Below are 17,300 nucleotides of genomic sequence, written 5' to 3' on the forward strand. Positions count from 1 at the left end.
TTAAGGTCCAAATTGTAAGGTGGAAATGATAATAAGAGTAACATTTTGTGGATTTTCCAAAATAAATTTAAGGATTTTTTTCCCTAAGTATTCTTATATTACATTATTATCTTTATCCATAAATTAGTAGTTATTTCAATATATCTAATTATTAAAATAAAATAATAATTTTTAAATTCAACCATCTGAGGGTCATTCCTGGAAGAAAACCGCCTTCCAACTGTAAGAGGTGTATTTCGGGAACTTTCAACTCCAAACTTTTCCCTCTCTTTTTATACGCCTACCACTACCACCCCTCCATTGCCTTCTCCGCGCTTCTCCTTTCCACGGATTGGTATCATAAATCGGAGAAAAGGCGTCACCTTTGTGAGATCTTGATACGGTTTAATCCATTGTAACAAGGAAAGGCGAGAGCTTTTTGATCCATTGTAGCGCCATGGCCTCCTTCATGAAGTACTTCGTCGCCTCCGTCGGCTCCCGTGATCTCGTCCGCCCCAAATCCCCACCTCCAAAACCTGAAATCGCCGACTTGGAACACCCAAATCCCACCCTTTCTTCCCCTAAACCATTATATCTCTCCTCCCCTGAGGTGTTCGCACCCGATTCCAGCGAAGAAACCCCATCGGAGTCGAATGCCGAGGGGCTCAGGCTCCGGTCGAAGGCCTCCGACGAGGTTTCGGAAGATTCCGAGAGTCCCAAAGCTTCGTCGCCGAAGAACGTCTCCTCCGGCGGCGCCCCAAAGCTCAAGATTGGTATATACTTCGCGACGTGGTGGGGTCTAAATGTCGTGTATAATATCTACAACAAGAAGGTCTTCAATGCCTTCCCTTACCCCTGGCTTGTCTCGACCCTCGCCCTCGCCTCCGGCTCCGTCATGATGCTCTCCTCGTGGGCCACCGGGATCGCGAAGCCCCCCAAGACCGACCTACATTTCTGGAAAGCATTAGCTCCGGTGAGGAAAGAATCAAAGATGGATCTTTTTAGCTAAAATTTTAAGGTTTTGTTGACCCTTTGATCAGGGGATAAGAGTTGGCTTTTGTTGTTGAAGGTGGCGGTGGCGCATTCGGTCGGGCACGTGGCGGCGGCGGTGAGCGTGTCGAAGGTCGCCGTGTCGTTCACCCACATTATCAAGAGCTCGGAGCCGGCGTTCAGCGTGCTGGTGTCGAGGTTGCTGATAGGGGAGAAGTTCCCTTTGGCGGTTTATCTATCGCTCTTTCCGATCATCGGCGGTTGTGGGCTCGCCGCGATGACAGAGCTCGACTTTAACATGACTGGTAAGAAGTAATGTGCTCTGTTTCAATCTTTAAGGTTTGAGATAGCAGTTTCAGACTACATACTATTCATGAACATCTAAGTAATATGCTACTGAAAAATATCATGATAGCAAGGGATTCTTTATCTCAGATGATCTAGATTTCACGTTAAAATTGATAATTGAGTACTAGAATGATATGATGCTGCAAAATATTAAGCAATCTGGAAGTTAAATTTCTGATCATTTTGCTTGCTGAATTTAGTTAAGCTGCATACTGAAGTTTAACAGTCTCTCTGTATTCAAATCTAAATCATATGTTTCTGTCATAAATTCTATTTTCTAAGAATCATATCATGAGGGTCTGCTCAAGGAGTTCTTAATACTCCTATACAGATTGTTCTTGTGGTGCTATGTTGCTATTTACCGTGATTCCAGGTTTTAACGGCGCAATGGTATCAAACCTTGCATTTGTTTTTCGGAACATCTTCTCGAAGAAGGGTATGAAGGGGATGTCTGTAAATGGGATGAACTATTACGCATGTCTTTCTATACTGTCCACATTGATACTCACACCCTTTGCGGTTGCAATCGAGGGCCCCAAGGTATGGGCTGCTGGTTGGCAAAAGGCCGTCTCGCAGATCGGTCCCCAATTCTTCTGGTAAGAACTAGAAATTTTCGATTCTTGTAGAATGTTTTTGTTTCTATGTTTTTATTGAACGGTAAATCAAAGCTTCCTTACAATAGCTAACTGAGCTCAAATGGCATCATACGAAACAATTTACCATAAGGCGGTACTTTTTCAGAACTGTAATACTGCATTAATGTCTGATGAACAAAAACATTCCATCCTAGTAAAACCTTTGATAATAATTACGATGATTTCTTCATGGCCATTCCTTTTTTACTGTTATTGGCTCATGTTTCGAATCAAAAGTTTCCTAGCAAGTGATCTGAACACTTTAAGAAGCCAATTCTGAACTTTCCAATTCGTCTGAAGAAATAGCATAGCTCAGACTTTTTGATTTTATGTGGATGGAATTCAACAATGATAGGTGGGTAGCTGCGCAAAGTGTCTTGTACCACTTATACAACCAGGTTTCATACATGTCGTTGGATGAGATCTGCCCCTTAACGTTCAGCGTCGGTAACACCCTGAAGCGCATATGCGTCATCATCTCCTCAATCGTGATCTTTGATACGCCGATCCTACCAATAAACGCGCTTGGCAGTGCCATTGCCATCCTTGGAACTTTCATCTACTCTCAGGTAACCTGTTAGATTTGCCTAAAGCTTTGTTTTGCTAGTGTTGTTGATCTGAGATGAACAACATGCACTTGGGACACTGGTGAATTTGTGTGTTGATGCTGAATTTGGAACGTGATATTCGTCAGCAAACGATCTGAGTGACACCACACTAACAACACTTCTGAATTCTTATGCAGGCGAAGAAATAAAATTAAATGCAATCAGTTTGTTATACTTGCTTGGCTGCTGTTTGGCAATGGCGGCAGCGAACTCGATTTTGCACAGCTTCAGCAGCAATTTTTCCTTTGTTTTCTTGAAGATAGGAGCATAATAATTATAGTATCTGAAAGAGTGATGTTTGTTGTTCTTTCTCCTCTTTGTAAGCTATCATAAGAAATACCCCCTTTGCTTGTGAATTAAGAATAAATTGTAGCCCGGAGTATGACAATTTCTGACATTTTATAGCTCTTCAAGGCAGCTATTATTTGACGATTTTGCTTGATCTAAGACTGCTTTATTTTACTTCCATGGAAAATGATGAACAAATTATTATTTGATGAAATTGTAGGTTTGGACCTAATTGGGATGAGCTCAGCTTTAATTATTTCGTCCATTTTATGATAGCATCACTCGTAATTAGGCCAAATGTAGCATTGCAAGAGTTTTGAGTAGTACCTAAACACATCATCTTATTCTAAAAGGAATAAATTAGAATTTGGGCCTAAAAAATGTTAAAACTTTGCAAATAGAATCAGATCATTCTTAATGCGGTATGACAACTCGATCTTGATTGTCCATAATGTAGTACCAAACATTCTATTACACAATCTTCGACGAAAAAATGACATCCATAAACCACCAAGTGCGGCACTTGCCATTTTACTGTTCCTCAATGCTGCCAATATAATTGCATAATTTGACATTGTCCACAAAAGAACTAATGTGATCAAATGCAACATAGTTAAATGATGACGCAAAATAATAAGAAACAAGAAAAACACAACTTGATAATTGAATTCAACTCAAAGATCTTAACATGAACGATAGTTGAAACTTTGAAAGTCTCCTCAACAATGTAGAAGCATTAAGTTTTATCCAACAACGAGCAAAATTCACGATTGCAACATTTTTCATTGTCAGTCCAGAAAAGCAAAAAGAGCATATAAGCGAAAATAACACTACAGTCTCCTCCCTCTTCTCCCGCCCTTCCTGCGCGTACTGTCGGTGGGAATTGGAGTCACATCCTCTGGTGCAAGCAAAGCAATGCGAGTTACATTTGTTTACAAAATATGCTCGAAAGGAACTAGAAAATACTGAACTTAGAAATACTGCCTAGAAGGTATGCTGACACCTAAGAAATATAATATTAAAAATAAAGCACAACCAAATGCAAGGAAGAAAACTATCCTAGAGCAACTTAGCAGTATGATTAATATATGCAGTATATGTAGTCAGATAAATATATATATATATATATATATATATATATATATATATATATATAGTTTACTGTTGAAGATTCTTCTGGCAGATCATAGTCCCACAAAGAAAATTAGCTAGAATTCGTAAAAGGGAAAAGGAAGGTAATATAATGGGAAAAGGGTAGAAGGTATAAAGAGCCACATCTCATCGGGTGCATAATAGATGTTTAAAAGATCAATACTTGTGCGTAATATCAGAAACTTCGTGCATCTTCTCAAATGATGATAGTATAGTTGGTAAATTTGCCTAGAGACAACATTAAAAACAAGCCTATGCTTGTTGGCTTATGAACAAATTCAACTATTCCAGGTACCAATTACCAGTAGAGACTTCTCTCAAAAATATTGCCAGTAGAGACAAAATGCCACAGAATCATTTGTTCTTACATTAATATTAGCATGAAATAAAATTAGGAACTCACCAATGCGACCAATTCTCATCCCAGAACGAGCAAGTGCTCTAAGAGCAGACTGCGCACCAGGACCTGGCGTCTTGGTCTTGTTCCCTCCAGTTGCACGGAGTTTGATATGCAGAGCAGTAATGCCGAGCTCCTATAGACAATAAACTATTAATTAGCCAACTAACGAAATACTCAGAAAAAGGAGAAAAGGTTTAGTGTGTAGCATCATAAGGACCATTTGATGTTCCCATTGAAGCAAAAGATTCAAGCAAATTTAATTAGCAGTATTTCATGAGTGAAAAAAAAAAAATTATAGTAGAAAAAGAAAAAAGGTGAATGGCATCATGAACTTCCACTTAGAAACTAAGAAAATCAAGATTGCATTACAACCTTGCACCGCTGAGCAACATCTTGAGCTGCAAGCATTGCTGCATATGGTGATGATTCATCACGATCCGCCTTAACCTTCATGCCACCTGAATGATCAAGAGATTGTATATATAAGAACAAGTATTGTGGCTGTGAGTTCATATGGAAAAGAACTATGGTTGAACAAATTTCATATGGAAAAGAACTATGGCTGAACAATTGACTTACCTGTGATGCGGACAAGTGTTTCCCTTCCAGATAAATCAGTCACATGCTGCAAACATGAACCGCCAGTCAGTACAGAACAAGATATAATTAGAAGTGGCCACAAAGGATTACAGACACATTGATAGACTTACAATGAAAGTATCATTAAACGATGCAAATATATGTGCAACACCAAACACATTCTCTCCTTCCCGTACAGTAGGTCCCAGAGTGATGTTCTCCTCCTTGGGCTCCCTGGTCTTCTTCCTCGACTGTCACAACCAGCAAATACATGATTAGCATAGTACAAAGTGCCACTAAATATCTATCAAGGAATAATTGAATACAAAACAAAAGAAACAGCTAATAAGATGGATCTTCAATAAATTAAGAAAAAACAATGCATCCAAATGCAGATCGGTGTGATTTGAATACACCACTAATATCAGGTTAGTTCAATATGATGAATGAAACAAAAAGAAATATCATCAACAACACAACTTAGTTCAATATGATGAAGGGGACAAAGTGAAGGACAAGTATAAATACAAATGCAATTTCTCCATTCGAACAGGAAATTCTAGCCTAACTAGAAAGACATGTTATTTTGAAAACATTGTTGGCCCTGTATCTGTTAGGAAAAAGTCCACAATTCATCCAAAAAAAACAGACTGGTACCAATTGAAGTTAGTGAAAAAGGTGCTCGAATCACAAATAGATCATTACTTATTCTCTGATAAACTTGCTTACTAAGCACCACTTGCATCCTTGAGGTAGATAGTTACCATTTCAACTTGGACAAATTAAGCTACTTTGACAGACATTAAACCATAAGCATCAAAATATATCTAAATTGTTATACCCATCGTCCATTATATTCTTTGAATTTTAAAATATGATAGCATAGTACTCATGTAAAGTGTCAATAGATGGCTCAAGAAAGAATGAGCAATTACGCACTTCTGTAAACATATTCATGGTCATGGACTACACTGATGCAGCTTATAGCTTTGTGTTAATCTTTTAAAGCTCACTACATATTCATGGTCATGGACTACACTGATGCAGCTTATAGCTTTGTATTAATCCTTTAAAGGTCACTACCAGTACACAATAAAATCCGAATTAACAAGCACAACACTGCAGTGCAACTTTTGGTTTGAGATCAACAAACTAAAAGAGTTCAGCCCAAGATTCGAACTTATAGCTCATCCTACAGCCAATACTTTACAGTCGATCAGCACGAGATACATCTAGAAAAACAACCCAAGAATACGAATTACTAAACAGGCATACATAATCGATCTCCAAATTGAAAGGAAAACTTGAACTTTACCAGAAAATCAAATAATAGTTATTCTTCTTAGAAGTAGATCAAACAGCGCATTTTAGACGAAGAATAATAATTCGAACAACTCTACAAAGATAAGATTAGCTAAAATACCATGGCTGGACGCGTAAGCTGAGACGAGATTGATGCCTAGGGTTTCGAATTCGGCGTTGCTCCGCCTACCGATCTAATCCGCGGAAGAGAGTAAGAGGAGAGGGAAAGAGGCGAGAGAGCTCCTTTAATAGTCCGGTGTTTCTGGGCTAGGGTTTATGGAGCGCAAGAATTAAATTTCCAATTTCACCCTTCAGTCGCCGGCCAGTTCAAGTTGGGTTAGGCTTGACCAAAATTAGTCCCAAATAGTGTTGGATTCTAGTGGGACCCAAGCTCAATCTTATTATTCTTATCCCAACCCAATTCTTTTTCCACATAAATCATTTTCAATGAATAATTTTTATGAAAATCACTGAATTAAAAAACAATTTTATATGGAAAAGAAATTTCTCAGACTTAGATAACTTTCTGAATGATTTAAATTTTTTAATATAAGTCGTTAATCTAATCAGACGATTCATATTTAGAAATTGATAACTGAGATGAGATTATAAAATGCATTTTAGTATATAAATTTTAAAGTGAATTAGATGTATATTTATTGATTTAGAGAAAGAGACATCCATAGAACTTACCGTCGGCAAACTATACAAAAGGGTAAATTGATAAAAAAAAAAAAAAGGGCTCCTTTCTGTTGTTACCAATATGACATAATTCTGTCACTTGTTTGATGCATTCACAGCATATTGCGAATATAAATGTAACAATGTGTTTGATGGAGAGTTTGAACATTCCTTTCCCTCTTCCGAATGAGTAACAGGAGGAGAGTGATGTATACTTTAGAATTGCAGGTGCTTTATGGCTGTTTGCACATCTTTATCCCCTCTGCCACTGCAGTTCAACACAACCTTTGTTCCATCTGATAGAGTTGGGCAGAGAACTTCCAGGTATGCCAGTGCATGAGAAGTCTCTAGTGCAGGGATGATGCCCTCCAACCGCGACAAGCGCTTGAAAGCTGCGTAGAAGCAGATCGATTAACATCTATGAAACTGTAAATATCCACCTGAAAGTTCTGATATTGATAGATGAATATGATCTGCTGAGATAAATGATCTATAGGGGTTCAGTATCAGCTATTTAAATGTCTGAAAGGTAACATTTTCGTGTTTGTTACCGATGTTTAGTCTTTAGATGGATATCATTGTGTTTACTCTAACTACAAAATCCATTTCCCAGTCAGTCATCAGGCTATCCTCAATGTTGTAGCCACTCCTCTTGTATAGTAAAAAATGAAATAGAATTGTCCTCTTAACAAATATTAGGTTTTGCAACTTCCTGAATGAAATTTAAAACAGAGTCAAAAGTAAGGAATTATAGTGCAGAAAACAAAGATATATGTTGGAATCCAAAAAAACCAAACAAAATACTCATGTTACCTTCCAAAGCTTCCTGATCAGTGACGCTATAGTATTCGGCACGACCAATATCCTTCAAATAGCTATGTTCCGGACCAACACCAGGGTAGTCCAAGCTGTCAATGTAAGAGTTGAATTAGCATGTCACTCGAAAATGATAAGAATCAATAACTAGAGAACTGGATTACTAACCCAGCACTTATTGAATGAGGCTCAATTATTTGTCCATCATCATCCTGCAATAAATAACTCATGGCCCCATGCAAAACGCCGACTTCTCCTTTCGTCAAGGTAGCTGCATGTTTGCCGCTATCTAGTCCATATCCAGCAGCCTCCACACCTACTATCTTTACGTCCAGGTCATCAACAAATTCATGGAAGAGGCCAATTGCATTTGAGCCCCCACCAACACAGGCAACTAGCACATCAGGTTTGCCACCCCACTTTTCCATTGCCTGTTTTCGAGTTTCTTTACCGATAACTGCATGGAATTCCCTGACCATCATTGGATATGGGTGTGGGCCTGCAACGGACCCTAAAATGTAATGCGTGGACTCAACATTAGTCACCCAGTCCCGTATAGCCTCTGATGTGGCATCCTTCAGTGTTGCAGTCCCAGAATGAACAGCTCTTACCTGCTTCAGAACAAACCTTATAATGCTTGTAAAGCATACAAAAAAATACAATGAAAGTTGGCATTATCCAAGGATAGGCATTCACAAAGTAAAGCATAAAAGTGTGCAACAAACCTCTGCCCCTAGAAGCCTCATCCTGAAAACATTGAGGGCCTGCCTCTCCATATCTTGTGCACCCATATAGATGATACATTGCAAACCAAATCTTGCACATACTGTGGCAGTGGCAACTCCATGCTGACCAGCTCCTGTCTCAGCTATTATCCGGTTCTTCCCCAATCGCTTTGCCAGGAGAGCTTGTGCTACAGCATTGTTGATTTTGTGGGCGCCGGTGTGGTTAAGATCTTCCCTTTTCAGGTAGATGTATGGACCCTCGCCATTAGAGCGCCTGTAGTGATCTGTGAGACGCTCAGCGAAGTAGAGTGGGCTCTCTCGGCCAACATAGTCTCTGAGAATCCCATCCAATTCTTTCTGCAGCACAGGAAAAAGCGGCAAAAAATTCAAAAGAATGAAACAGTTCCAAACTGCACAATCACTATGTGAGCATATTTTGCTGCAAACTCAGCCGAGCAAGATAGCTGTGGAACTTATAACCTACTACTTATATAAACAAGGAGAAAAGGACTGCACTGCAATCCTCTGCTGTACTTAAAACTGACAATTATTTATATTTGTCAACATTAAGTCTAACAGTCTTGCAGTAACGATCAAAGATGCATTTGTTTGATAAAACAACACCATTAGATACAACGTCTCAAGAATCTGTTCCCTTTCAAGTCAGTGCCTGGTTCCTGAACAAATTGAAGATACTCATATGAGGGAGGAACAGAGTAAGTTAAAATTAATCAATCAATTAGCATCTGTAAGCATGCATACATACAACCAAATTATTTGTCCCTTTAATAGGGAGATATTTGCACAATTTACTAAAGAATAAAGATCGTTGACAAATTAATTAATCATATAAAAAAATAACATAGGAAAAGACAAAGAAACTAAAAAAGGATAGAAATATTTAAAAAGAACATTAGGATCCAAAACATTATATAAACCAACTTAGAATTTGGAAAAAAGAGATGACACCTTAACAAATCCAACAACTAAAAATCGAAACTTTAGCCATTTAACGCAGACCTGAATCCCAAAACAATCGCTAAATCCGAATAAGGAAAACGGAAACACAACCTGGAATTCTTCGTCATGGGATAGGGATCTAAACGCGTCCTCCAGTTCGGTGAGCGCGTGCATTAGAGTCTCCGGCACGTACTTTCCCCCAAACCGCCCGAATCGCCCAAACGCGTCAGGCCTCATCACGGCGGCGGGGTCCTGCGTAAAGGTGCAGGACACGGTCGTAGGCGTCGCGGCGGCGATCCGCCGCGGCATCGCGGGGATCCGGACGCCGAGAGAGGAGGAAGGCGAGGACTTGGTGAGCGCATAGTAGAGGCTCGGGTTAGGGTGTCCGGTGACGGAGGCCATTGGTGGGTCTCTTTTCTGGGTCACGATCGAGTGGTCTCTGCTTCGGCGGGTGATGAAGGAGATGGGAAGGTGGTAGTTCGTACCGTATCGCAGTTCAAATCTATGTGGAGATTTTGTCTCCATAAAGGCATATTTTGGGGGAGTTGAATGTGGGGTCCCGAACTTATTGGAAGCTGCCGAATGATGGCTCAATAACTACCCCAGAATCATCACCTTTTTAACTACTTTATGGGTATAATGGTAAATTCACATCTCATAGAGTTCACAAAGAAATTTTCAATCAATCATATACCATATAGCATTAAAACATAAAAACCTGAGCAGATATTTGCATTCCAGATGATATATAACAATTACAATTCACAGATATAACTGTTTAATTTATACTCAATCAGGTGGTTACCTCATAATCTATAGACTTGCACTCCTTTGAAGTATGTATACAACCAAAAGTTAAAAAAAAGAAGACATGCTTCTTTGGCACTAGCTATCCTTCTGATGTTTGGCTAGTTGGATGTTCTTTGTCACTAGATTTCCTTTTGATGACACTCAGGACTTCCTCTTCCTTTTTGTCGACAAAACGTACCAATTCCCTGAAACTAGCTAGGCTACCCAAGTGCTTCAGTGGTTGATTATCAGGTAGTTGTTTATTACTGTTACATGTCGGAATTTCTTCAGCTTTGTCTTGCTCTGCCTTGCTCTTTTGGTATAGGCAATATTGCCAACCAATTTTTATGAAGAAAATGACGAGAGTAATAAGACATATGAGGCCACATATGAGAAAGAGGCCCCAGAAGCTTGCTAGGCTCAGCTGATTCGAGTCCATTTCTTCATCGTCGGAGCTGCATTCTTTACGAGACAGCCATTTATCTTGGATCTTTTGGAGATCGCCATTTTCAGATAATGTCAGAATGGCAGTTGACAGGTCCATTGCAAGAGGAGAGTCTCTCTGGAAAGCCTGTTAAGCGAACACAGTTGAATTTTAGGGCATTGAACTTTTAAGCAACAAAAAAATTCCATGATTGCATTCTTACTGCATTACATTAAATTGATGGTTGAATTTATGCAGAAAAGGAGAGGAATGTGAAGCCCAAATTTATCTATGGAAAGCTGGAAGCTGATTAGACAACTATGTCTCCTAACAGAATCTTACACCCTATACAAAGAACTATCTGACAACAAAAAAGCCTTTGAGCCATTGTCACAATTCATCTTTTTCCCTGAGGTTAATACCTTTCTTTCATTTCTTTCACTGTATATAGAATTGAACAGTAAGTACTCTGTCTGGAGGCCATTTGATTACTCTTGTTCTAATAGTATAACAAAGAAACACTAAAAAAACTAGCAACTGCCGATCACTATTGTGATTTTAATGATCATCTTTTTGTTGGCATCAGTGGATCTTAACTTTGCAAACCAAGCAAAATAATAAGGTGTGTGACTTGAGAGGAAGTGCACAAAAAAAAAAAAAAATCAACCTAAACCATTTTACAGCCTCCTATGAGTAATAACATGTCTGACAGAACTGTGTAAAACGAGATGATGTCAGCTAACTTCATGATTATGATAAAAGATACTTACAAATCCCCAGCCCTCCTTAGTGAACTCCTGTCCCACAATCCTGTATTTGCAATACTCTGATAAGAAGATCTCAATATATGGCATCTCATCAACTATTGCAGCAACACCACCATTCTTTGGTCCAAGTTCAAGAGCTCTTGCATATTCTTCAGGCGAGTTTAAACCTACCAACCTGGATGCAGCTATGCTAAGCTCCTCTATCAAGTAATTTCTTGTAAACTTACCAACCTGGTAACCAATAGGAACAGAGCTTGATATCAAGCTGTCAAGCCCTTTAATCCCTGACGAAAGTTGCTGGACTGTGAGGATGGATGTCAGGCTAGCAGTGTAGCTTGAATTTATGATTAGTACTACAAACAACCATATGATCAGCACGAAACGTCCGAGGGTGCTCATTACGTTCTCTCCTGAAATAAGATCCAAACCAAAACCTTAAGCTGAAATTAGCGGAAAATATCTAAGTAGAATATGAAAGATGTGTAGGAAGTGAACATACTGTGAGCGAAGAACATTGTTGAGAGACTAAACCTGCAAGGAGAACATGGTAGAATGAACAGTCACACAATTCAAAATAATTATATGGAATATATGTATAATGTAGGATGGTGAGTCACTCGAACAAAAGAAAATCATTTGAATGTAAATGAAAAGAATGCCCCCAACTTCTCATATGTTAATAAAATATTGCAGGAACTTCCTAAGCTTTATTCAAAGCATAGGAAAAAAACTGAAAAGAAAAGTTGAGAAATCCATTATATTGCAGTCCATAACTGCCTGATACTTCCATGTTTCATGCATTAGAGGAAGATGTGGTGCTCTCCTCGCCAGACTAAGCACTTATCTTTGAAAACTTTAGTGTTCTTGAACTCTCTCTTCTGAAAATGTTTTCCCTACTTGTTAGGACAACATCTGGAACTACAATTAGTGGTAACTAGATCAACAGGAAAGCCATAAAAATGCAAGAGGAGAACTTCCTCACCATCTCCTTATGGATAAATGTCAAAAAATCTCCGAATATAAAAGATGATTTTCTTATGATCTCCTTGTTTTCTAATGTAATCTGACCTTGTTTGAACCAAATTACTCTAGCCGTTCTCTGTCAAATCAAATCTTTTACGACATAAATTATGGCGTTACCTCGGACAAATCTCACCTATGACATGGACCAGAAAGTAGGTTCAGATACCAGTAAATAAATAAGACTAACCAGAATATTGTCACAAGCTGTTCACTTGGAGATCCTCGAAATTCCATGTTTGTCCGATGCTCAAGAATCCAAACAACTACTCCCACAAAAAGAAAAAAACCGCCAGTGACTAACCACATCTCCAATGTGAAGGGTTTCAGGAAAGCCCAAGCACTAGAGCTCCTGTGATTAACAGGAGCTACTATGACTAGGCCTGATTCCACATATGGCTGTGTAAAATCAACAATTTTCGTTCTGTTTCTCACAATAGCAATGTCGCCTACTGCTGCATCAAGGTCCTAGATAGAAGAACAAGATATTAGATTCTCACTTCAAGCATAACAGAAATATGACACTGAAGCTTTAACTAGACTGAGAACAACCATATCACACAAGCTTGTGATAAGAGAGCACGTACATTTTTAGCAACCATATTGATTAGATCATCATTATTGGGATTCTTGGTACCATTTCCAATTAGGATAAATGAACAAGGAACGGGATATGGTAACAACTTAATTGCAGCACTAAATATATCAATGCAAAACCCAGAAACATTATCAGGGCCAGAACTTTTTGACACAAAATCTTTGAAGCTTGCTCGATTAGGAACTCCTATCCTCAGAGGCTTGCCATTATTGGGGAAAACCCACCCACGAGGCTTGTCTGTAGTTTCACCAGGCCATATCACACTGTAGAGTTGTTGGCTACTGGCGGAACTATTTGATGGCTTCTCATACAAAATTTCAGGAGAAATAACTGAGAGACTAGAATAATTAGACCAGTACCCTATCATCCGGTAACCAGTCCCACCAATATTCCAGATATCATATGCTGGATGGATTAAGTTCCTCGCTGAATCAAACTCAATTTGACCTGTTAAACCTGTAAAGTTTGCAAGCAACAACTGCTGAAGTAATTGCTCACCTCCATCAAATATTTGCAGAGTTGCCAAGTGCAGAGTACTTCCATTGGCATCGTGCAACCTTGGATCATTAGAGAAGTTGGTACTTTCACCCTTGGTCAGAAATTGATTGATTGCATGGGCAGCCAACCAGACAGAATCATAAGCATACAACCCATATGAGTTCAAACTTTCACTCTCATTTCTTACCCTGTTCCATCTAGAGATAAACCTTCCCCTCATATCAGTATTAGGAGTGTGATGCCGGAGAACAATCACCCCCTGTAAAAGGCTCATGGTGTGTGGGTCTACTAATCCAGAAAAATCTAAAACAGAAGCAAGCCAATCAGTTGCTATCCAAACATATCCACTGCTCATCATGCCAAGAGATTTAGCTGCTGAGAAGATCATCATGCCGGAGTCCGGATTGGCATGCACGACGCAAACCCTTGATTCCATTAAGTTCACTCTTACCAGCAGGTCATTGATTACATTTGAGTCTGCATTAGGTGGGAATGCAGCTTTATATGAGATCTTGGCCCGCTTTTCTGCAAGTGCATCGCCTAAGGCTGATATTGCACCTCTCCCATAATCATCATCAACAAAAATGGCAGTAACCTCTCTCCACTGATAATAATAGATCATATCACTGATTGCTTTCATTTGAAAGTAGTCGCTGTGTGTCGTTCTAACGAAGTAAGGATATTCCAGTGAAGAAAGAGTGGGGTCAGTAGCTGCAAATGATAAGAGAGGAACATGTAGTTCATTAACAACATGAGATATGACATGGCCTATCCCGGAGGACTGTGGACCTATGATAGCAAGTACATCTTTCTCCATCAGTTGCAAGGCTGCTCAAGAAAACAGAGGAATTATTAGCTACAAATTTCATGGAAAAGAAGAAGAAAATCTCAGAAACATGGAGCAGGAAATACATATTTTCTGAGTAGTTGCTATTCAAAATGAATGAATATTACAATTTTGAAGGGCTTTACTATTCAAATCTTCAAGGATGAAAGCTAGAGAATACCCAAAGCAAATATTTTGAATGTAATGAGCCAATATATTGTCACTGCTCTACATAAAACAATAACTGAAGTGCGCTTCCTCCTCTGATGACAGTGTTTGTCTTTGACATAATTACTCAAAAGTTAGATTGGCCATAGATTTTAGTAATCCCAAAGAATAATCATATTGATAACTCCGATTTAGAACAGAGCATCTAAGTGAGCACAAAACTTCCTTTAACGCAAGATCAGGGGAGGGCAAGATGTCTGCAGTTTTATTACTAGAACGGTGGCTTTCATGGCCCAAAACCATGGCTATTTGGCTGCCAAGATGCTAACTTTACCATGAAGATACTAAATTCGCATAAACAAGAAAGTCCTGAGATGAACAAAGGTGATTGATTTCTCACAATAAAATAATCGCAACCAAAAGTAAACTTCTTTATTCAAAAGTAAACAAAAGGGCTTACTCCCTGCAGGGAAACTAATCATTTGAAAGCAGGAATTCAAAATAAAATAAATGGCAACCACAAAGGTCCCAAAAGATTTGACTTGGACATATAACAAACATCTTACGTGCCCCAAAAAAAAAAAAACAGAGCAACTACCAACTACTGAACGAAACTATAAATATATATTACCCTCGATGGTTCCAAGAAATCCACTACAGTTGGTATCTTGCATGATAACATTGAGCTTGGTCCCGGCAAGAACTCCCTCGTCCGCATTGACGTCCTCCATGGCGAGCTGGATGGCGAGCTTCGCCGCCCGCCCGATAGTAGAGTTGTAGGTGAAGAGAGCTCCTACGTTCACCACGGCCGGCCTCGACCTCTGACCTACTACTCCAAGCATACCAACCAAGAAGCACACAACCAACAGCAGAGAAGATCCCATTGCCTCAATCCAAGCAGACCCAATTGCTTCTTCTCAGATTACAGCATCATAGCGTTCAAAAAGCTTGACCTCCCTTCGAGATGGGAACAAATTCTTCTCTTGGTTTCTAATGCATGATCGACGGAATAAAAAAGTGAGATTTTTGCGAAATACTTATAGAGAAGAGAAGGGAATACTGGAGGAGTGCATCTTTCCATTGGTCCCAATCCATTGGAGGAATAACTTTATAGGCTTGAAATCGAGGCAAAGCACCGATCTGATGCTCACCACTCACAAATGGGTAAATTTGCGCAAGAATTACTTCACTCTTTTATTGTAAATTTAAGTTTTTTTTTACTAATTTAGATTAATTTACTGTTTCTTAAACTTAACCCAACTCGATCATTTAAAAATTAGAGCATACATTTTGCATAAGCAATACGTATAAATTATATAAATAAAGCGTGGCATTTTTTTTTAATTTCGATGCGTACATCGTTGAAAATTACAGTATATATTTTGCATATACGATGCGTATATATTACATAGATGACGTGTGACATTTTCTTTTAAATCTCAATGCATATATTGTTAAAATTAAAACCTATATTTTATATATACGATAAATATAAATTATATTTGTGATGTGCATATTATTAAAAATTATAGTGTATATTTTGTATAAACGATAAATTACATAAGTGATGTTTGACTCTTTTTTTTAAGCTAGAGTATAAACTACGCATAAACTGTTTTTTTAATCTCGATATTAAAAATTAGAGCATATATTTTATATAGTCAGTGTATATAAATTATATAGTTAATACATAAAATTTTCTCTAATTTTGTTAGAGCTAAATTATAAAAAAAAATAAGACTTAAAATTATAATTTAATAACAGGAGAGCCTATCTATCTCCTGCAACTAATAACTAAAAGGTTTTTTTTTCTGCAAATGGCCCCCATCAGAATATCTTCTTGGAAAATAGGCAAATATTATTATTGTGATTAGATAATAGTAAGAAATGATGGATGGAAACAGACCAATAATTCTCAGCTACAAATGTTCTTATCAGCTTGGTTGGTAATGGGTGGGACATATCATGAGAAATTTCCTGCCAAAGGTTAAATATTTTAAAAAATATCTATATTAAAAGTATCTTACATTTTATTTTTATTATTATTATTATTTACATTTTTATCATATAAATATTTATCATTCCATTGTATCATGGCAAATTTCTTGTCGATGAGATTCACTTGATAATTTACCGTTTACTTATCGCTCGATGTTAAAGACGATTTAAATTAGTTAGCGATACAAAATGACTAATTTTGAGTAACCTTTTTTTCAAGGTAAAAATAAATGGGAGATATTTTTAATTTATTTTAAGTTTTTTTTTTTCAGAAGTAGCATAATATCCTCTGTTCTACTAAGTTATTAGATTAAAATTGACTCAACATATGTTTAAATGATAGATATTCATAATAAAATCTAAGATATATTTAATAAATTTCTCTTAAAAATATCTTATCTTTATATATAGTTGAAACTTTTAACTTAGATTCTCTCTCGAAACTTTATAACTCAATCAACATATTCACTTACGATAACTAACGGTTAATTAGGTTAATTTTTACAAATTTTTAGGAATCTATTGTAAATCCATGATCTTTGATATCTTAGCCCTTTGACTCCTAATTACAATAGTTATGGCTTTAATGCCCATGCTTATCAACAAAATAGAATCTAATAATGGAGGACAAGGAGTTCCACTTGCTATAGAATAATATATCATCAAGTTAACTTTCTTTAACTCTTCTAAGTTATCACCACTTTCTATATAGATTTTTTTTCAAACTTTATTTAGATTAGATTCAAGGT

At 37.9% G+C, this 17,300-nt stretch overlaps 4 protein-coding genes across 4 annotated transcripts; 1 reads left to right on the forward strand and 3 right to left on the reverse strand.

The window, feature by feature from the left end:
- The first annotated feature begins 308 nt into the window (after positions 1 to 308).
- Positions 309 to 2,861, forward strand: LOC140772411 (glucose-6-phosphate/phosphate translocator 2, chloroplastic-like). Its single transcript, XM_073114472.1, has 5 exons — positions 309 to 952; positions 1,049 to 1,274; positions 1,691 to 1,913; positions 2,308 to 2,521; positions 2,698 to 2,861. Exons 1-5 carry the CDS (start codon positions 437 to 439, stop codon positions 2,707 to 2,709), a joined length of 1,191 nt encoding a protein of 396 aa, XP_072970573.1. The 5' UTR covers positions 309 to 436; the 3' UTR covers positions 2,710 to 2,861.
- A 621-nt stretch (positions 2,862 to 3,482) lies between these two features.
- LOC140772077 (small ribosomal subunit protein uS11z) lies at positions 3,483 to 6,563 on the reverse strand. The gene is made up of 6 exons (XM_073113962.1): positions 6,403 to 6,563; positions 5,111 to 5,230; positions 4,980 to 5,025; positions 4,773 to 4,858; positions 4,404 to 4,533; positions 3,483 to 3,746 (listed from the first exon to the last, which is right to left on the reverse strand). The coding sequence occupies exons 1-6, from the start codon at positions 6,403 to 6,405 to the stop codon at positions 3,679 to 3,681; spliced, it is 453 nt and encodes a 150-aa protein (XP_072970063.1). The 5' UTR covers positions 6,406 to 6,563; the 3' UTR covers positions 3,483 to 3,678.
- Positions 6,564 to 6,956: 393 nt separating this feature from the next.
- LOC140771762 (tryptophan synthase beta chain 1-like) lies at positions 6,957 to 10,036 on the reverse strand. Its single transcript, XM_073113430.1, has 5 exons — positions 9,575 to 10,036; positions 8,504 to 8,860; positions 7,947 to 8,389; positions 7,776 to 7,870; positions 6,957 to 7,354 (listed from the first exon to the last, which is right to left on the reverse strand). Exons 1-5 carry the CDS (start codon positions 9,986 to 9,988, stop codon positions 7,179 to 7,181), a joined length of 1,485 nt encoding a protein of 494 aa, XP_072969531.1. The 5' UTR covers positions 9,989 to 10,036; the 3' UTR covers positions 6,957 to 7,178.
- A 119-nt stretch (positions 10,037 to 10,155) lies between these two features.
- Positions 10,156 to 15,644, reverse strand: LOC140771761 (glutamate receptor 3.4-like). The gene is made up of 6 exons (XM_073113429.1): positions 15,185 to 15,644; positions 13,051 to 14,387; positions 12,654 to 12,931; positions 11,943 to 11,974; positions 11,447 to 11,853; positions 10,156 to 10,823 (listed from the first exon to the last, which is right to left on the reverse strand). The coding sequence occupies exons 1-6, from the start codon at positions 15,435 to 15,437 to the stop codon at positions 10,353 to 10,355; spliced, it is 2,778 nt and encodes a 925-aa protein (XP_072969530.1). The 5' UTR covers positions 15,438 to 15,644; the 3' UTR covers positions 10,156 to 10,352.
- Positions 15,645 to 17,300: the final 1,656 nt, after the last annotated feature.

Source organism: Typha angustifolia, chromosome 12 (genome assembly GCF_048772165.1).
Source record: "Typha angustifolia cultivar Huaian chromosome 12, ASM4877216v1, whole genome shotgun sequence".
Lineage (NCBI taxonomy): Eukaryota > Viridiplantae > Streptophyta > Magnoliopsida > Poales > Typhaceae > Typha > Typha angustifolia.